The 22,705-nt window shown below is 41.1% G+C and overlaps 1 protein-coding gene across 4 annotated transcripts in view; it reads right to left on the bottom strand.

Moving 5' to 3' along the window:
- LOC124794874 (protein pellino) overlaps positions 1-22,705 on the bottom strand; it is a 451,201-nt gene that overhangs the window by 40,566 nt on the left and 387,930 nt on the right. For all 4 annotated transcript variants that reach the window (XM_047258555.1, XM_047258553.1, XM_047258554.1 and 1 more), the window contains 2 exons: positions 6,554-6,742; positions 2,559-2,657 (listed from right to left, as the gene is read on the bottom strand). In XM_047258555.1, coding sequence (XP_047114511.1) covers positions 2,559-2,657; positions 6,554-6,742 — 288 coding nt within the window. The remainder of the gene's footprint in view (positions 1-2,558; positions 2,658-6,553; positions 6,743-22,705) is intronic.

Here is a 22,705-nt window from a genome sequence, read left to right on the forward strand (position 1 = left end):
TAATTGTCTCCATATACGAGTTTAGAGAAAAGATCAATTGAACTTTTATCCATTCTGGATTTGGCACACTGCAACTGTCTTGTTAAACTGTACCATCTGATGATGAATCGCCAGGTGATTTGAAACCGGTCATGAATAAATAAAAATTGAAGAAAAAATAGTGACTGTTTGCAGTAATTCCTGAAACCTTCAAAGATCAATTGAGTTCATGAACTGTCACTCTCCTTAATTAAATGATGTCTTATTTGCCATTGCCACCCAACCTGTCTCGAGAAGCCTGGTACTTAAATCACATTAGAACTGTACAGCTCTCCCCCACTTTACAGCAACGTCCCGAACTACTATGAAACAAGCTGTCTTCTCCTTAACACTTCCGCACAGATGCATCAGTACTGTGGTGGATCATGCTGGTGACACGATCCGCTCATTCCTGGACATAGTCTATACATTCCAATGCAACTACTTTGTTATACAGCATGCACTTTTCCTTGTTGAGCACCCATCTTAGCAGCTGTCTTTTGAAAACTGTTCTGCTTAGTAGATGAATTCAGAAAAAGAAGTAGTGACCAGAAGGGCCCCGTAGCACACAGTCTGTACTAAAATTCACCCTCCTACAGGGACAGTTGTTAGTTAGGCCAACTGACCCATGAATGTGAAAAGTGCAATGGAGGAAACTCACAGTAACTATGTTACACATACCCTGCAACAAATACTTTCAAGGTAGTGTCGAGAGATATAGGTGAGGAGGACCTTTCTTTTATGAAGAGCACAAGTACTCATTTAGCTCTCATCCACTTCATGTTCTTCCAGAGGGGGCTAAACTCATTAGTACAGCAGTGCCCTAGTCAATTTAAGAAGTGTTTTTTGTACACACATACACAAAAGCCTGCTCTGTGCAAGAAGTTCAACTTCTTCCACACGTGTCCTGAACCAATTTACAAACCACTCTAATATGTGAGCCATCTAATTGTTGAGGTTTTGTGGTTTTTTAACCTTTTTTCCATTGGGGGTAAGGATACTGTGATAAGGGGGGGGGGGGGGGTAGAGTTTGCACGACTTCTTGGTTCCCTCAGGCCAATTTCGAAGTCCCTACCATCAACACTTGACAGCATAAAAATTGGTCGGCAGAAATTGAGGCCAGACTTAATAAGTTCTGGTACAGCATTGACGTGAATGAAATGCACCAAGCCACATTTTTATATTTATTTTGGGAATATGCAGACAAGGAAATATTACTTCAAAAATTACAGGAAACTGAGCTTGGAAAAGATCTGGAACACAGAGACAAAATCTTTTCTGCAAATAGAATATGCAGGTAATATCTAAACGTATAGTGCATTTAAACTAAATAAATAAAAGTCTGAAAATAATCACTGCAGTTAAATAAACAACATGCAGACTTCACATCATGTGAAGTGTCTGATGTTCAAGTCCATATGAATCCCCCACCACCACCACCACCACCACCACCACCAGCACCACACATACAGTCTCTTGGTTCAAAAATAGAAAAACATTTCGATGATGTGCAGCTGATTGCCCACAAAAGAAGCAACAGAATTTTCACTATAAATCAATGAGATCCAATTCTAGTGGAGAACACCACCCTGAAGTTGAAAACTTAAATTTACTACTTCTGTCCGACATAATACGTGAGAATTATCCACACAGTTACATGGTAACACACTAGAACTCTTGTGAGGTTCAGGCACACTATTACAATCCTGAGTGCAATGCATGATGATAGATAAAACCAGTAAGAGCATCAAGACCATAAGGCGTCAGTTTTGAGCCGAAATATCTCCATGAGTCATCTTCCAGTAGCCATGTGACTGTGGCAGTCTGGGGCTGATTGCTTCACATGATGTACGGTCAATTTGATGCTGCCCAGTACACCAACATCACAAGTAATATTATAGTCCCATCAGTGTGACAACTGCATTCTGAAGAAGTATAGTGTTTCCAGTGGGGCCTGTCTCCTATACACATGTCTGTGTTTGTGCAGCAGTGGTTTGCAGAACAGAATAAGATTTCTTAATTGGCCTTTTCCTGCATCATGCCTAAATCCTATGGAAAATGTATGGGCAGAGAGATAGTAGACAATGAGGGGAACATTGGCACGACTCTGCACCAAGAACACATCAACCTGTTGGATCTGTCTAGGAGGGGTTGGCTGAAAATGAGAGATTTATTACCCATATCATTTATTCCATTCCTTGCAGACTGCCAACAGTCACTGAAGTTTAAGACCTCTGGAGAGGATATCAATTGTTGAAATAGCAACATGATGTGCCCTTTTGGGAGCTGAAAATATCTTAACAACACCAGTGAACTACTTGTTGAATTAATTTTGTGATTTCTACAGATTAAACGAGTTAATAGAGTAACACAAAACAGACTGCACTAAGTCAGATACACAACAAATCTTGTCACCAGGCAGTTGTTTATTGCATTGCCAACAATGTCACTAAGTTATGACTGCATTATGCTACAGCTGCCAACATTTTTGCAAAAATAGAAATATTACAACTATCAGTTTCTGGTTATACAATACTTACAGGCGATTTAGAAAGACCTTCTGCTGAACGCCACAGCAATGTGGCACCACAAAGGTCAATTAATGTACCATCCTGTAGCACATTACTTTCATCTTCAACCTGCAACAGCGCAGGATCAGCTTGTGTAAGGAGAGTCACTGTTTTATAACAAATTATTATTACAGGAGACATCCTTTAGTGGAACTGGCATACAGTCAATCCATGGAATTCAATACAAAATCTTACTACAGTAAGCATGCAAAACACACTATGGTATACCATTTCAACTGGAAGACAAAAATATTCTTTAAGAATTACATTTCGCCTAAAGTTATTATATATATATATATATATATATATATATATATATATATATATATATATATATATATATATATATATATATATATATATATATATATATATATCTCCTTTAAAACCCACTTCCTTTCGTCTTCCCCTCTCCTTACCTCTTTCCTGATGAGGCAACAGTTTGTTGCGAAAGCTTGAATTTTGTGTGTGTGTTTGTGTTTGTTTGTGTGTCTATCGACCTGCCAGCGCTTTTGTTCGGTAAGTCACCTCATCTTTGTTTTTATATATATATATATATATATATATATATATATATTTTAACACAATCACCACATTTTGTGAGCTGTTTTATTTCTGTGTCCTGTAGGTGTCCCACCCATTTGCCTGGCCATTTTATTGTGGCTCATTGCCTTTTTGTGCACTTTCTTTATGTGAATGTTTTCCTACTCCAAAACAACTTTAATTGTAGAAATATTCAAGTCACAACAAAAACTGATAAATCTGCCTAAACCTCCCAGCCAAAGGATTTTAACAATTTCTGTGTGTCCTAGGTTTTTATATTTTCAAAACAGCATTTTCAGTTGTTTTTTTAACTTACTGAAGTAGACTCACAGTAGACACTGGCAACAACAGGATCTCTCAAGGTACACTCTCAATGAAAAACCACTGCCAAGATTCTACATAAAAAGAAGAAACAGACTTTAACATCCCACTTACATTTAAATTTTAAATGTGTATGGTTTGTTTTTATTTATTGGGATGAGGGAGGGTGGGATGTGTGGCGTGGCATTGTTTCACTGATTACTAAGTTCCAAGGCGTGCAGTGGGAAATTGGAGTCAACTGCTCACACCCAAAGGAGACATTGCAAAAGAAACCTAGTATGATCAATGGTGTAACAATCTACACAAGTCTACTTGATATTTTATGATCTGAAAGTGAGTTTTTACTCTTCAGTGATTTAATAACTGATTTAATTTCATCCTTTGGTATTTTCTATAGTTTCTTTTGACATCATTGTCACTGAAAACCAGCTTTTAACATCTGTGCATACTTGCCTCTACCCCTAAAATTTTAATTTAATTTGCCAATGACTGACATAATGCACAACTCTGGTGGATGACCAACAGTACCATTTTCATGAAGAAGAGATTTAATATATTGAGCACCAATCTTTTCTCCTGATTTTTAACAACAATATAGTTTTAATTTTTTCCTTTAACCAAATTTTTTCATGAGAGCTACTTACTGCTCTTGGTTTAATGCTCATTTTACTCAACCAGATGGCATTCTTCAGCTCATTGTAATATGGTCAGAAGTGAAATTCTGTCAATAAGTTATCACTGTGCTTCATTCTATAATACATCTCTAATTCCTCCTACGTGATATTCTAACATTATTATTTGTCAAAAGTGATTTCTTACAGTTCAAGTAACATAACTGTGGGACATTTTAAATCTAAAACATGATACAAGTGCATATACCACAATGAATAACCGAAGTATTCTCATTAGCATTAAAGAAATAATTCTAGAGAAACCAGAAAATTAAAATGTTCACACAATATGAAATTAATTAAGATGCAACTTCAATGCATAAGGGCATGCTGAAAAATAATGCCTCCGAATTCAACACAAAAGCTCTTAAAACTTTTTAAATAAAACAAACTATTAAAATTCTGCTTCTTGATACCTCACAGCTACATATTTGTTTTGAAACAGTCACCCTGGTAATTTCTCCAAACAAGAGATCAGTTTGTTGATACTGTCATTGTCGAAAGTTTGATTTGAGGTCCCCACTGTGCACACAGTTTTCTATACCACAGCTCTGCAATGACAGCTTGTACACACTATCATATGATATGCCTTACTAGTGTGAGAACTATGTCTGTATCATCTGACGATTTTTTCTAATGTGCTCATCAACTTAATTCCGAGTCGTCTGTTGCCATCTTCAGTCAACCACTCTGAGCTCTGTCACACTTGTTGAGGTTAGCACTACCAAAGAAAGTAAGTCAACCAAGTAATATGCATGATGTGAAATACCTCAAATGATATTGAGAATAGAATAAATAAATTGGAGGCATTAGTTTTCAGCACACCCTCTTAAGAGGTATTTGTACATGAAACACTCCGAATAATACAAATGAGCTTCAGGTATCTATTAAAGTGCGCAGCACAATACTTCTATGTAAACTGCTACATCTATTTCATAAGACAACAACGGATTCTGTCATGCTTGACAGATTCTTGCACAATATGCTGCAAACTGGCAACTCTAATCCACTAAGTATTCAGGTGAAGGTAAACGCAGGGAACAACATGTGCACATTGACAAATGAGAATACAAAAAAATAGAAACTCTGATACTGACACGAAGTTACACATTGGTCTCTAGCCACTGCTAATAGCCATGGGAGTACAGCTAATATAAAGAACACTCGCGGTGAGACCGCATGTTTCTTGTTGATTACAGAGAGCAGTTGCCTGGGCAGATGGTAGTGAGGTAAGGGTTGGGGTAGGGGAGGATCCCCGAGGCAAGGAGGGGGGAGGTGGACAGTGTGAGGCACGTCTATTGACAGGTGACTGCTATGTAAAACAAGATGAAACAAGTTCAGAGGATAGACCATATGTAAGAGATGAGAGCATCCACACAGTGGAAGAGAAAGAGTCGTGAGAGATGGCTAGGTAGTGTTGAGTGTTGCGAGTTTGGCAACTAGATGGTAAAGTTTGCAGTTCGCCACAGGGAGGTCAGTCAGTTACTTGTCATGCCCAAAAAGAATCCTGTACATAACTGCAGCATATCTGATATATAACATGTTTGCTTTCACACATGGCCCTGCCTTTTACAGGATAGAAGATGCCAGTAAACGAACAGCATTAGGTGATAGTGGATGGATCCACGGAACCCGTCTTGCACCTGGACAGACCACAAGGGAGTGACCCATGGGGTGCAGCATTTGGGAGCAGGACTGGAGTAGTGATGGCCAAGGATATTCTGTAGGTTGGGTAGGCATCAGAGCACTACTTTAGTGATGCAGGTAACATCCCCCAACTCAGGGCATGACGAGAGGTAGTCAAAGCCTTTGTGAAGAGAGTGGTTGAGCTTTCCGATGCCATGGCAATGTACCAAAACCTTACTAGAGTATTTATTGGCATACAACCTCTCATCCAGTTGTTGAACATGCTGCACACCACAACACAAATGACTAACAGCTGCTTCACCAAATGAGCCATTTGGATACACTCCTCCAGTACAAGTTTCTCAAAACTACACACATATCTCCCCTCCTGTCTCCCTCTTCCCTTCCAACCTCCTCCTCCCCCTCCCCCCCCCCCAAACTCATTATCTTGTTGTGCAGCTGTGCCCCTCCCCCCTGGTCTCGTGCAACCTTCCCCTCCCCCACCCCACCATCATCTGCACACACAATTGCTCTCAACAGTCAACAATTAATAATAAGACTCACTATGATTGTTGGAGTGTACATCTGGATGTTTCTGCAATTGTGTTTGAGAATGTGTATACTTCTATTAGAAACTGAGCAAGAGTTTGAAAACTAATGAGATTACTGTTTCATTACGTGTTTCCATGAATCATGCATCAGTCCAGTACAGGTGAATGAGTGCCTTTCCCTTTTATTTTACATATTTATGACATATACATATTTGTAGCATATTCAGCACCAAATAAACATAGAATTACTAACTGGCTCTCCTTTTTGCTGTGCAGACCGTGAGTGCCTTAGAGAGTAGATGCCACCTCCAACAGACACTTCTCGCCATATGCCCATCTTTGCCTCACCACCACAGAAGGCACCACGTGGGTGCCAGATGAGAATACCATTTGTTGTAAGACCATCAATCTCCCGTCCATCCTGCCATTTGGTGGCCTTTTCCTGTAAAGTGCAAATTGATGTTCTATGAAATTTTATTGGTCTACAGTAACTACGGCATATCACCACATTACACAATATGACTACAGTCAGTTCACCAGAATAAGAAAATTCTGAGGGAGATGGGGGAGAGAGGCGGGAGAGGGGGGGGGGGGGGGATGGAAGTGGAGGAAGGAAGCTCAGCCCACTGAATGCCACCACATACAGTGTCAGGGATGGGAGGCAATGTGGGGTAGGGGTGGGGGTGGGGGTGGGGGGTACAACAAGCTGCAGTACCATCGTGCAGTGCTGGCATCACACTTGCGTGCACACACAGTTTGTGCTGCAATGGGCAGTGACAGTGCAATATATTATGTGCTGCCATAACAGCTGTCAACTGCTATATATTGCACGCACCTATGAAAGTAGAAACTGAAAGAGGGATGTAATAAAAGCTTACAGAATTTGTGAAACAAATTGGTAGTTTCATGCTGAATGATGGTGCTTGTTGCTGCTAGTTCTACATCAGTCCTCATAGACAATTCAAAATTAAAAGAACTTGTAGTAAAACTTACATTGTGTCAATAAAAAGACAATGAGTAAAATTTTGAACATTTATTCACATATGTGTCACTGACTTATGTACACATAAATCACTCTGAATCAGACCACTATATTCCTCATCTGTGTGTATGTCATTGTAGTCCGAATCATTAGTATTAACAATGATTTTGTCTTTTGTCAGCTCAATGACACCATCGGGGCTCCAGTTGTTGGACTTTGCCAGTCATCAGCAGTTATTGACAGAAGGGATTCACTTGCAGTCTTACTGTATTTACCCGAGTACAAGACGACCCAGAATATAAGACATGGCCCCACTCCTCTAAAAAAGGAAGGGAAAAGGGAGGCTTCTTGGGAAAAATTCATTTTTAACAAATTTTGACTGATCAAGATGACAAACTTTTATTCATGTAAGGGATCTGTCTAAAAGTTAATATAACATATATTCCATATTTATGCTATTTACTTATTGACTACATTTTTATAATAAAAGGACAAATACAACAAATAAAAATAAATTGTTTACATCAATTTTTATCTATGCTAGTTTCCTGTTTCCTTAGCCTGTTATCTATGGTATAACCATTTTCAATCGTCGACCCCCACCACTACCACCATCCCCAACACTACCACCATCCCCCCCCCCCCCCCAAAAAAAAAATCAGACAGCTATGTATCTTATCTCCATTGCCACAAACATTTGGCTGTTTCTACATCTACATCTATACTCTGATTCCACCAAATGGTGTGTGGCGGAGGGCACTTTACGTGCCACGGTCATTATCTCCCTTTTCTGTTCCAGCCGCGTATGGTTCGCGGGAAGAACGACTGTCTGAAAGCCTCCGTACGCGCTCGAATCTCTCTAATTTTACATTCGTGATCTCCTCGGGAGGTATAAGTAGGGGGAAGCAATATATTCGATACCTCATCCAGAAATACACCCTCTCAAAACCTGGCCAGCAATATACACCGCGCACCTCTCTTGCAGAGTCTGCCACTTGAGTTTGCTAAACCTCTCCGTAACGCTATCACGGTTACCAAATAACCCTGTGACGAAACGCGCTGCTCTTCTTTGGGTCTTCTCTATCTCCTCCGTCAGCCCGATCTGGTACGGATCTCACACTGATGAGCAATACTCAAGTACAGGTCGAACGAGTGTTTTGTAAGCCACCTCCTTTGTTGATGGACTACATTTTCTAAGGACTCTCCCAATGAATCTCAACCTGGCACCCGCCTTACCAACAATTAATTTTATATGATCATTCCACTTCAAATCGTTCCGCACGCATACTCCCAGATATTTTACAGAAGTAACTGCTACCAGTGTTTGTTCCGCTATCATATAATCATACAATAAAGAATCCTCCTTTCTATGTATTCGCAATACATTACATTTGTCTATGTTAAAAGTCAGTTGCCACTCCCTGCACCAAGTGCCTATCCGCTGCAGATCTTCCTGCATTTCACTACAATTTTCTAATGCTGCAACTTCTCTGTATACTACAGCATCATCCACGAAAAAAGCCGCATGGAACTTCCAACACTATCTACTAGGTCATTTATATATATTGTGAAAAGCAATGGTCCCATAACACTCCCCTGTGGCACGCCAGAGGTTACTTTAACGTCTGTAGACGTCTCTCCATTGAGAAGAACATGCTGTGTTCCGTTTGCTAAAAACTCTTCAATCCAGCATCACAGCTGGTCTGATATTCCGTAGGCTCTTACTTTGTTTATCAGGCGACAGTGAGGAACTGTATCGAACGCCTTCCGGAAGTCAAGGAAAATAGCATCTACCTGGGAGCCAGTATCTAATATTTTCTGGGTCCCATGAACAAATAAGGCGAGTTGGGTCTCACGCGATGGCTGTTTCCGGAATCCATGTTGACTCTTACAGAGTAGATTCTGGGTTTCCAGAAATGACATGATACACGAACAAAAAACATGTTCTAAAATTCTACAAGAGATCGACATAAGAGATATAGGTCTATAGTTTTGCGCACCTGCTCGACGACCCTTCTTGAAGACTTGGACTACCTGTGCTCTTTTCCAATCATTTGGAACCTTCTGTTCCTCTAGAGACTTGCGGTACACGGCTGTTCGAAGGGGGGCAAGTTCTTTCGTGTACTCTGTGCAGAATCGAATTAGTATCCCGTCAGGTCCAGTGGACTTTCCTCTGTTGAGTGATTCCAGTTGCTTTTCTATTCCTTGGACACGATTCCTTGGACGATGTCAGCCATTTTTTCATTTGTGCGAGGATTTAGAGAAGGAACTGCAGTGCGGTCTTCCTCTGTGAAACAGCTTTGGAAAAAGGTGTTTAGTATTTCAGCTTTACGTGTGTCATCCTCTGTTTCAATGGCATCATCATCCCGTAGTGTCTGGATATGCTGTTTCGAGCCACTTACTGATTTAACGTAAGACCAGAACTTCGTAGGATTTTCTGTCAAGTCGGTGCATAGAATTTTACTTTCGAATTCACTGAACGCTTGCCCTCCTTACGCTAACTTTGACATCGTTTAGCTTCTGTTTGTCTGAGAGGTTTTGGCTGCGTTTAAACTTGCAGTGAAGCTCTCTTTGCTTTCGCAGTAGTTTCCTAACTTTGTTGTTGTACCACGGTGGGTTTTTCCCGCCCTCACAGTTTTACTCGGCACGTACCTGTCTAAAACGCATTTTACGATTTCCTTGAACTTTTTCCATAAACACTCAACGTTGTCAGTGTCGGAACAGAAATTTTCGTTTTGATCTGTTAGGTAGTCTGAAATCTGCCTTCTATTATTCTTGCTAAACAGATAAACCTTCCTCCCTTTTTTTATATTCCTACTAACTTCCATATTCAGGGATGCACTAACGGCCTTATGATCACTGATTCCCTGTTCTGTACATACAGAGTCAAAAAGTTCGGGTCTGTTTGTTATCAGTAGGTCCAAGATGTTATCTCCATGAGTCGGTTCTCTGTTTAATTGCTCGAGGTAATTTTCGGATAGTGCACTCAGTATAATGTCACTCGATGCTCTGTCCCTAAACATCTGAGTGTCCCAGTCTATATCTGGTAAATTGAAATCTCCACCTAAGACTATAACATGCTGAGAAAATTTATGTGAAATGTATTCCAAATTTTCTCTCCGTTGTTCTGCCATTAATGCTGCTGAGTCGGGAGGTCGGTAAAAGGAGCCAATTATTAACCTAGCTTGGTTGTTGAGTGTAACCTCCACCCATAATAATTCACAGGAACTATCCACTTCTACTTCACTACAGGATAAACTACTACTAACAGCGACAAAAATGCCACCACCGGTTGCATGCAATCTATCCTTTCTAAACACAGTCTGTGCCTTTGTAAAAATTTCGGCAGAATTTATCTCTGGCTTCAGCCAGCTTTCTGTACCGATAACGATTTCAGCTTCGGTGCTTTCTATCAGCGCTCGAAGTTCCGGTACGTTACCAATGCAGCTTCGACAGTTACAATTACAATACCGATTGCTGCTTGGCCCCCGCATGTCCTGACTTTGCCCCGCACCCTTTGAGGCTGCTGCCCTTTCTGTACTTGACCGAGGCCATTTAACCTAAAAAACCGCCCAGTCCACGCCACACATCCCCTGCTACCCGTGTAGCCGCTTGGTGCGTGTAGTGGACTCCTGACCTATCCAGCGGAACCCGAAACCCCACCACCCTATGGCGCAAGTCGAGGAATCTGCAGCCCACACGGTCGCAGAACCGTCTCAGCCTCTGATTCAGACCCTCCACTCGGCTCTGTACCAAAGGTCCGCAATCAGTCCTGTCGACGATGCTGCAGACGGTGAGCTCTGCTTTCATCCCGCTAGCGAGACTGGCAGTCTTCACCAAATCAGATAGCCGCCCTGACATGAGCGACCACCTGTAGATGGGTGCACCCTGTACCCTTCATGGCATCCGGAAGGACCCTTTCCACATCTGGAATGACTCTCCTCGGTATGCACACGGAGTGCACATTGGTTTTCTTCCCCTCTCTTGCTGCCATATCCCTAAGGGTTCCCATTATGCGCCTGACGTTGGAGCTCCCAACTACCAGTAAGCCCACCCTCTGCGACCGCCCGGATCTTGCAGACTGAGAGGCAACCTCTGGAACAGGACAAGCAGCCACATCCGGCCGAAGATCAGTATCAGCCTGAAACAGAGCCTGAAACTGGTTTGTCAGACAAACCGGAATGTCTTTCGCCCCCTGCCACACCTCGAGACGACCTCCCACTCTACCACAGGTGAGGGATCAGCCTCAATGTGGGCAGTATCTCCCGGGCAGCCACAGTCGTAGTCCGATCGGGGGATGCTTGGGACGAGCTGGCCGTCCCCGACAAACCCCCATCCGGACCCCCACAGTGATGCCCATTGGCAACTGCCTCAAGGTGTGCGACCGAAGCCAACACTGCCTGAAGCTGGGAGCGAAGGGATGCCAACTCAGCCTGCATCCGAACACAGCAGTTGCAGTCCCTATCCATGCTAAAAACTGTTGTGTTAAGAACGTCTGAACTGATCTACAGAGAGCACAAACAATTCGACACAAAATTTAAACAGTTATTGAAATACAAGACTGCCTAGTAAATGCAATAATGCTGCTACTTCCGCACTGCTGACACACTGCTCGGCGAAAGGAGACTACGCGATTTTACACTATTCAGGTATTAAAACGCGATGCTACCACTCTCAAATACTACAATACTCCCGAAATTTATGAATTAAACAATGCAAGTACCAAAAACACGCAAAGAAACTAAGAATTAAACTACGTAACAAATAAGTGAGCTAAGAGTATATGACTTGCTGCAGCAGCTGCTTATCCAATGGCGGGTTTAAGTTACCGTGGGATCCAAGAACACAGCTGCCTTTTTTTTCTGAACACAAGGCAGATTTTGCTCCTATCTGGAAGTGAGAATGTTACAATGACACTTGCTTCCAAACACATCATCTGCCTTCCGCTTTCTCATTGGCTGCGTAGGAGAACCAGGAGCTGACAAACTTCCAATTGTTTCCATCATAGATCATGGTGAGCGTCGACAACATTACTGCATGAAACATGTAAACTGGTCCCCATCTAGACTTTTAGAGTCTCCTCGAAAAATGCACGTTATTTTACAGTATTTGTTCAATTTTAAAGTCAATTTGATTCCGAGTGCAATTTGATTCCGAGTGCAATTTGATTCCGAGTGCAATTTGATTCCGAGTGCAATTTGATTCCGAGTGCAATTTGATTCCGAGTGCAATTTGATTCCGAGTGCAATTTGATTCCGAGTGCAATTTGATTCCGAGTGCAATTTGATTCCGAGTGCAATTTGATTCCGAGTGCAATTTGATTCCGAGTGCAATTTGATTCCGAGTGCAATTTGATTCCGAGTGCAATTTGATTCCGAGTGCAATTTGATTCCAAGTGCAATTTGATTCCGAGTGCAATTTGATTCCGAGTGCAATTTGATTCCGAGTGCAATTTGATTCCGAGTGCAATTTGATTCCGAGTGCAATTTGATTCAGGCAGACTGCAGCTTAAACATGGTATATATTCATGAAATGTTAAAGTACACAAAATATGTACCCATAGTTGGCTGCACTATGAAATTTCTGCCTGCCAAACGCTCCCCTCCCCACACTCATTGCAGTTCTCAGCCACACTGGGTACAATTCCTCCTCCAACTTTCCATATAGTTGTACTTGAGCAACAGTGGAACATAGATTGCAATGTCTTCTAGGGTGCACGTCATATGAACAACAGTGGCTGATACATAAATAAAAGATTAAACTCACTATTAAGCCCAATTGTCAAAACTTCGCTCATCCCACGATCTTGTATCGTCTGTTCATACTATCTTCACCAAGGGTCTTTATGCTCCAATTTATTCTCACTACAACAATTACAATCTGTTTAAAATGTTTAACAAATGAAATAAATCATATTATTCTGAGTTAATTTTTCTTCTTGTTGTTCTATTGCTCTAAACCTCATTAAAAAGCTGGCAAATGATTTTCTCCAGTATTTTAATATGTGTATAGAGACCGAATCTCTCCTTTCAACTCTTTGGTAAATCATTACTTTCTCATAACCAAATAAAATATTGACTGATTCGAATCAAGTAATGGTTTTTGAAGGACAAGGTTTTCGCCTTTGAATGTTATCTTTACTTAAAAAGCAGCACAAATGTGTGTATACGGTATCCATACATCTATTAGAACTTTTGTTTCAGACCTGTTCAAATACAACTGAAGTTTTTAAGTCGATGGAATCTAATGTTATTTCCCTCTTTATTTCACAAAACTGTCAATTTTTAAGCAAAGCACTAGACTGTTGTAGTGGTTACTTCATACCGTATTTACTCGAATCTAAGCTGCACCTGAAAAATGGGACTCGAAATCAAGAAAAACAAAATTTCCCAAATCTAAGCCGCACCTGAAATTTGAGACTCGAAATTCAAGGGGAGAGAAAAGTTTTAGGCCGCACCTCCAAATCAATACAAAGTTGGTCCATTGTAATATGAGACACAATTTAGGTCGAATGAATGACGATACATCTACAGTAGGTTCGAGTCGTAAGCTTAGCAGTTAAGCTTTACTAGGTAGCCATTGCTATGTGTCACGCGCTCCGTCCGTATTTATACGGGTACTTTTCCTTTTTCACGTGCTTCGTCTGGTTTGAATTGATTGCTTATTTTGCTTTGATCTGGTAAGTGCCGTTCTCTTTGTTATAGGTGTTTGCGTCACTCTAAGCTGAAAATGCTGTTACATGAATTGTTTGTCTCATTCTGATAATGAGTGTTTACAGCCTGTCCCCGCTCGCGGCATTGCTTGTTTTTGTGCGCGCTACCGCTGGTTACAATAAAAAAAAGAGAGGAATCGTTTCATTAGCAAAACAATGGCAAGAGACTGCTATTTGTTGTTACTTACACTGCTGCTTTCTTTGATAATGACCAACAAGAACCAAATAATAGACTGCTTTTGATAGAAGACGTTCTGAACGAGAGTTTAGCGAAAAATTTTCTCCGTTTGAAAATCTTTGCAGACGCCTCTTTAGTACATTACATTCTGCACAGAAATTAGTCATCATCTTAGATTTAAAAATCTAGTCAATTGCCATGATTCATTTCTGACTGTATCACTATTAGGCATAAGAATAATACGAATATAAACATGACATGATATGATATGTATATTCTTCCGCGTTTGCTGTTGTCTCACCCTAGTTTCGTAGTTTATTAGGCAGACAGGATTTGAATGAGATAGCAGCAAACATGAAAGAATACATGGCAAAATGTTTATATTCGTATTATTCTTATGGCGCAGAGAATACTGTATGTGATTCACAATTCATAAAAGTTCCTATTAGCAACCATCTCTTCCCACAGGTAGGAAAAAATTCAGAACGCAGGGTTGGCCATATTGACAAACATCCCAAACAGTCTTGCCAGTCTGATTTTTGTAGTACATTGAAATGCTGCTACATTCGAAGATGAAAAATACAGAATTTGTATTTACTTCGTTGGATAATGTATAAAATGCAGTGGTCGAAACTCAGGGCGGAGAAGAAGGCTCGTCCTCCACACGTTTTTTTTTTTTTATTTTTTTTATTTATTTTCTGATGCGGAGGTTTTGGCGCTAGTATTTATCTTTGTGCCTGCAAAGCATGCCTATGCAGCGCTACATATATTCAACGGCAGAAATTAGATGTGGTGGCACCTACCAACATTTTTCAGAACTTTCATTGCACTCAATTCTAAGCCGCAGGCGGTTTTTTGGATTACAAAATCCGGAAAAAAAGTGCGGCTTAGATTCCAGTAAATACAGTAGTTTCTTGTGTAGCCCTTGAACTTGCACAGCAAGTCAAATGTCATGGGATTGTTCAAGCAAGGTTAATATTGTTTCAAGTGCTTCGGTGTATAGGCAAATGTTGAGCCCATTTAAACGCAAGTATTGTTTGATATGCCCTACGCTTTGGGATTGTTAAAAATAAATTTTTATGAAACCTCAATAGCCAAAGTTTCATCTATAAATGTAAGGTGGGTCCTGTATTTATCTATTAAAAAGAAGCACTCCATCTTCAGGCCACAAGTGGCCTACCGGGACCATCCGACCGCCGTGTCATCCTCCGTGAAGGATGTGGATAGGAGGGGCGTGGGATCAGCACACCACTCTCCCGGTCGTTATGATGGTATTCTTGACCGAAGCATCACGAGGCTGAGTGCACCCCAAAAAAATGGCAACAGCGCATGGAGGCCTGGATGGTCACCCATCCAAGTGCCGACCACAACCGACAGTGCTAAACTTCGGTGATCTCACGGGAACCAGTGTAACCACTGCAACAAGGCTGTTGCCATATTTTTCTATTAAACAATGTAAAAATGTTGACCTCAGCAGCAGTTCCGTGAACAGCTGCTTTCCTTTCGTCCAGGTCACACTGCCAAAAACAGGTGCACATGGAGTACATGAAATTAATGAATTTACAGATCAATAGCACAAGCGGCTCTGAGGTACCAAGTATTGATCCATGCTGAAGTACCCAAATTAGTAGTATGGATGGCGTCCACGGTCAGCAATGGAGGCACCGACTCTGACATTCAGTGAATTATACAGATGGCAAGTACTGTCTTAGGCCATATTTTTGCCACATCTGCTAGACCTGTTCACATAGTTCTGTAAGATTTTTTGGTTGAAAAGTCACACATGTCACTTCTTGTCCCATCGTATCTCACACATGCTCGATCAGAGACAAGTCTGAATTGTGCTGGGCAGGGAAGTTGTTGCACACCTTGCAGAGCAAGCAGAGTTTCAGTGGCAGTGTGTGGGAAAGCATTACGCTGTTGGAACGACACTTCACCGTCCTGTTGCAAGAATGGCGAAAGAACGAGTCCAACAACATACTGCATGTACTGACAAGGAAAAGTCCCATCGCACCACCCCCAGATTTAGTGGTAAACCAGTATATGATGTAGAGTGCTCTTATTGGCACGTTGTCATATTTTTGTGCTATACACACATTGTGTACACCTTTTATCAGAGATAACACCATTCTTCTGAAGATTATTCACTGATAACACAATTCTCTCAAAGATTTCTGATTTTATGCACCTATGATCTTTCTGTAATCAGGGATTATGCAACACACACTTACAACCTACACGGTTCATCTCTGACCACCAGTCATTACATTTTCAGTCCGTGTACACTGCACATGCACCTATTGTACTTGGGTTCATTCTGTGGCTCAATTTTTAATGGCTGGGAAACATGTTTGTTACCTTTCTGCCACACATTTCGGTGATTTTGTACTTATCCACACACTGGGACACCCAGTTCAAGAGATCTTTACAATGACTTCACTTAAAGCCTAATTATACCTGTCATGTGATCAGTAATATTTTGACAATTTTAATGCAACACTCGAATGGCATATTGATGTTAAATTTTGGTCCTCCTCACTCTCTCTGCATTTTTTACAATAATTTTTTCAGTGTTGTACTTGACTGTTCCGTAACTGTTATTACGGTTGTTCATCATATGTAAATGTTTGACATCAAATTGCTTTGAACTACTATTCAGAACCCAGTGTGTCAAGAATTTATAATTGTATAAAGAATCAAATTACAGGACATTATAGAACTTCTCTTTTGAAAGCACAAAGATGGAAAGATAATGGAAAACATGGTACTTCAGCAATATTTAAATAGTTCACTGTTTGTTGTTTTTCAAGAAATCATTTTTATTAAAACTGATATCTCCAGTTTCACTGATTCTGAAAACAGATTTTCACAGTTAAAGCGTGTTTCTGTGTTTGGTGAAGCACATTTAAGTAAGGAAAAACAGTTTACTTGCAGAGTGTGCACTCATATGAAATCTGGCAGGAAGTTTCATATCAGTGCACACACTTGCTGCAGAGTGAAAATCTCATTCTGGAAACATCCCCCAGGCTGTGGCTAAGCCATGTCTCCACAATATCCTTTCTTCCAGGAGTGCTAGTTCTGCAATTTTTGCAGAAGAGCTTCTGTGAAGTTTGGAAGGTAGGAGACGAGGTACTGGCAAAATTGAAGCAGTGAAGACTGGTTGAGAGTCTTGCTTGGGTAGCTAAGTTGGTGGAGCACTTGCCCGAGAAATGCAAAGGTCCCAAGTTTGAGACTCAGTCCGCATACAGTTTTAATCTGCCACGAAGTTTCAAGGCAAATGTATATTTGCAAAATTTGTGGATTTAGAGGAAGCTTTTGACAATGTTGACTGGGAAACACACCTTCAAATTCTGAAGTGGTAGGGATAGAATAGGGAGAGCGAAAGGTTATTTCTAACTTTTTTTTAATATAAAACAGACTGCAATTACAAGACCAAAGAACACGGATGGAAAACAGTATATAAGGAGAGTGAGACAGGGTTATAACTTGTCATCATTGTTATTTAATATGTTGACTAAGCAAGCAATAAGGGAAACGAAAGAGGGCTTTGAAAAGGTAATAAAAATTCAGAGATAAAACAAAAATTTTATAGGTTGCTGATGAAATTAGTTCTGCCAGACACAGAAGTTGAATGCAAGGGATAGTGTGTTGAAAGGAGGTACAAGATGATCATCATCAACAAAAGTAAAATTAGATTAATACAGTAATTAGACTATGAAATGAGATCCTAAAAGAAGTAGACGAGTTTTGTTATTTTGGCAGCAAATGAACTGAGGAGAGGGCCGAGTAGAGATTATATAAAATGCAGACTGGCAATGGCAAGAACATTATTTCTGGAAGAGAAATTTGCTAACATCCAACATATATTTTAGATATAATGAAGTGTTTTTTTAGAGGTGATTTTTATTTATGTGTAGCCTTGTGTCGACATGATACGTGAATGATGAACAGCTTAGACAAGAGAATATAAAAGCTTTTGAAATGTGGTACAACACAATAATGGTGAAGATTAGATGGATAAATTGAATAACTAATGAGGTCTTACTGATCAACAAGGATAAAAAAAGAAATTTTGGCACAACTTGCTGAACGGAAGAATTCAGTCATTTGGAAATAACCTTAGATACTAAGTAATCATCAAGTTGAGGAGATGATGGCTTGAATACAGTAAGTAAGTAGGTTCAAATGGATGCAAGTTGTTGATGTTATGTAGGGGTAGGGAGAATTGCATGGGATTGACAACCTTGGGCAGATGGATCGAAGTAGTCTGTGGACTGAAGACAAGACAACAACAACAACAACAACAACAACAACAACAACAATGTACTCATTAATTTCAAAGACAAATGGACAGGTTTGCAAAACTCAGTATGGTCCATCAGAAGTTGTACCAAATATGGCAAGGGAAGGTAAATCTGAACTTTTGCAAGGAAGGTGTCATTCTTCTCACATAAACTTGTTGGTTCAATTTAGAGAACAAGTATTTGAGGCAAACTGTGTGAAAATTCTGTTGCTGCCATCATCAGAAGCTCATATACACCTACATAGATACTCCGCAAGCCACCCTAAGGTGTGTGGCGGAGGGTACCCTGTACCAATACTAGTCATTTCCTTTCCTGTTCCACTCGCAGATAGAGCAAGGGAAAAACAACGCTCTATTGCCTCCATATGAGCCCTAATTTCTCATATCTTATCTTCGTGGTCCTTATGCACAATGTACATTGGGAGAGTAGAATCGTTTGGCAGTCAGCTTCAAATGCTGGTTATCTAAATTTTCTCAATAGTATTTCTTGAAAGGAAAGCCACCTTCCCTCCAGTGATTCCCATTTGAGTTCCCGAAGCATCTCCAAACACTTGTGTGTTGTTGGAATCTACCAGTAACAAATCTAGCATCCCGCCTCTGAATTGCTTTCATGTCTTCCTTCAATCCTAGCTGGTATGGATCCCAAAGACACTAGCAGTACTCAAGAATAGGTCACACCAGCATCCTACATGCAGTCTCCTTTAAAGGTCAATCACTCTTTCCCAAAAATTCACACATATTTAAACAACTTGACTGTGTCAAGCAGGACACTGGTAATGCTGTATCCTAACATTACGGGTTTGACCTTCCTATTCACCTGCATTAGCTCACATTCTTCCACATTTAGGGCTAGCTGCCATTCATTACACCAACTGGAAATTTTGTCCAAGTTGTCTTGTATCTTCGTACAGTCACTCAACTTCGACACCCTACCATACACCACAGCATCATCAGCAAACAATCTGAGGTTGCTGCCCATCCTCTCTGCCAAATCATTTGTGCATACAGAGAACAACAGCGATCGTATCACACTTCCCTGGGGCGTCCCTGATGTTACCCTTGTCTCTAATGAACAGTCTGGGTTCTATTATTTGAGGAGATTTCAAGCCACTTAGATGTCTGAATTTATTCCATATGCTCGCACCTTCATTAGCAGCCTACAACGGGGTACTGTGTCAAATGTTTTCTGGAAATCTAGAAATATGGAAACTGCCTGTTGCCCTTCATCCATGGTTCTCAGCATATCAAGTGAGCAAAGGGCAAGCCAAGTTTCATATGAGGGATGCTTTCTAAAACCATGCTGATTCGTTGACTTAAGCATCTCGGTCTCAAGAAAGTTCATTATATATGAACTAAGAATATGTTCAAGGATTCTGCAGCAAACAGAATATAAGGGTACTGGTGTGTATTTTTGCGGGTCTGTTCTTTTACCCTTCTTATATACTGGAGTCACCTACGCTATTTTCCAGTCGCTTGGGACTTTGTACTGGGTGAGAGATTCACGATAAATGCAAGCTACGTAAGGGGGCCAATGCCACAGAATACTCTTTATAAAATCGAACTGGGATTTCATCTGGACCTGATGATTTATTTGCTTTCAAATCTTTCAGTTCTTTCTCTACACCATGGATACTTATTACAATGTCATCTGTCCATACAGGAGTATGTCCGATGGTCAAATGATGGTACGTTTGTACTTTTCCCTGTGTGAACAATTTCTTGAATGGGAAATTTAGAACTTCAGCTTTCATTTTGCTACTTTCAAATGCCACACCAGACTGGTTAATTAGGGACTGAATAAAAGCCTTAGAGCCGCTTAGCGATTTCACCACGACCAAAATTTTCTCAGGTTCTCTGCCACATATTTTGCTAATGAGTGCGACAATGGCGTTAGTCTTAAGCTTCGTGCATAGATCTTTTCACAGATGCACGAATCTCTACTAACCTCCGCTTGTCATCACTTGTGCATTTCCCTTTCGAACCGCTGCTTCCTCAGTATCCTCCTATTTCATTATTAAACCAATGTGGGTCTTTTCCATCCTTTACCTACTTACTAAATACAATTTTCCAGACCACAATTTACAATCTGCTTCAACTATGCCCACGAATTCCTCTACATCCATCTTACTAGAACTATGAGATGTCACTTCACTTCTAAGTGACATGTTAATAATTGATTATCTGCTCTACCTCGCAGAAACACACTCCTAGCGTTCTTGACTGATTTATTAACTTTTTTAATCACAGTTGCTATAATGACATCATTACCACTAATCCCCACTTCTATTCTGACATTGTCGAAAACATCTGGCCTATTTGTAGCTACAAGGTCTAAGATATTTCCATTGTGTGTGGTCTGATGAGCTAGTTGCTCAGGACAGTTTCCAGAAAACTGCATTCAAAAGTATTGTCTGTCTGTACCTCCTACAATGAATCCATAGACATCCCAGACTATAATCTGGTAGGTTAAAGACACCTCCAGCTAGTATTGCATGATATGGGTGTTTACGTGCTGTTGACTGTAGATGTTCTTTGAATGACTCTAAAACTATCACAGCAGAATCGGGTGGCCAGTAAAAACATCCAACAATTAACCTGTTTTCACCTATACCTCTTACATGTGAGCAGATCACTTCACTGTCATCCTCAACTTCGACATCAACAGAGAGAATATTTTAATCAACTGCAACAAACACTCCCTAACCCTCCCCCCCCCCCCCCCCCCCCCAACCCCCTTATAGCATCTAATCTGTTTTCCGAAATACATTCCACAAATCACTAAATATCTCAGAGCTTTCCACTTCAGGTTTCAGCCAGCTCTCAGTCTCAAGAATAATTTGAGCATGAGAACTTCCCTGGAGGGCAGTGAATTCGGGAACTTTATTACGAGTACTTTGACAATTTACTGATAATATTATGAAAGTCAAAGTGTCTTTATACTGAATGCCATTTGACTTCCCTTGCTGCTTATCAACTGATGAGTGTTCATCAGAATATGTCTAATTACTGCCTAGCCTAAGAAGCCCTCATGTGCACTCCGCAAGTACTCTGCTACACAAGTGGCTGCTTCCTTTGTGTAGTGCATCCCTGATCTATCATGGGGAGTCCTACAAATCTTCACATGATAATGCAGGTCTAGAAATCTGCAGCCAAGACTGACGCAGAGTCTTGGAAGCCTTTGGTTGAGACTCTCCATTCAACTCCAAACCAAAGGAGTCTGAGCAACTCTGGGAAAAATGCTGCATATTGGGAGCTCTGCTTGCATACTGCGCGCGAGGCCAGCAGCCTTAAACACCTCCGCCAGCCACCATTACGAACTGAGGATCACCTCAGAACCCATGTGACAGGTATTGTTGGTGCTGACTTGAGCCACAACTTGCAGACGACTGCACCCTGCACACTCGATAGTTGCCGGCAGGGCCGCCTCCACATCTCAGATGATGTCCCCTGGCAGACATACTGACTGCACATTGGCTTTCTTTACAGCCCTGAACACTATCTGCCTACATGGCTCTGTAACCCCTCCAACACTGAAGCTCCCAGTAACTAGTGAACCCCTCCCCTGCGTGCTTGCTCGGACCCTGCTGAAGGAGCCACCTGTCCACCGACAGGTGACTGATCAAGGCCAGGTGACAAGTCTCCACATGGGCCCTGTACCTTGAGCTACGTGAGTGCTTTACCACCTACTACCTGCCCTGCTGTGAGGGCAGATTCACTGTGTCAGGTGCACTTGGAGGTGTCTTGGAAGGAAGAGTCCATGGGCAAAACAAACGTGCCACATTCTCCGCCGTCGAGGCAGCGTAGCCAAAAGTGCATTCCGCTGTTTGCTAACTGCAGCCAGCTCCTCCTGCGTCATCCGCAGCTTGTGGTCTAGTAACTAGTGTTGCTGCCTCTGAATCAAGGAGTCCCGGGTTCGATTCCTGGAAAGGTTGGGGAATTTCTCTGCCCGAGGAGTGGGTGTTTGTGTTGCCCTCATCATTTCATTATCATTCAGGAAAGTGGCGGGACTGGACGGTGTAAAAATTGGGAATTTGTATGGGAGCTGATAACCACGCTGTTGAGCACCCCACAAACCAAATAATAATAATAATAATAATAATAATAATAATAATAATAATAATAATAATAATAATAATAATAATAATAATAATCGCAAGACTGAAGAAAATTATAAAAGCAAACAGAATTCTAGGTATACAGCTTGCCACCCTCCTGATGTGTCACCTATGG

The sequence above is a fragment of the Schistocerca piceifrons genome, chromosome 4 (genome assembly GCF_021461385.2).
Source record: "Schistocerca piceifrons isolate TAMUIC-IGC-003096 chromosome 4, iqSchPice1.1, whole genome shotgun sequence".
NCBI lineage: Eukaryota > Metazoa > Arthropoda > Insecta > Orthoptera > Acrididae > Schistocerca > Schistocerca piceifrons.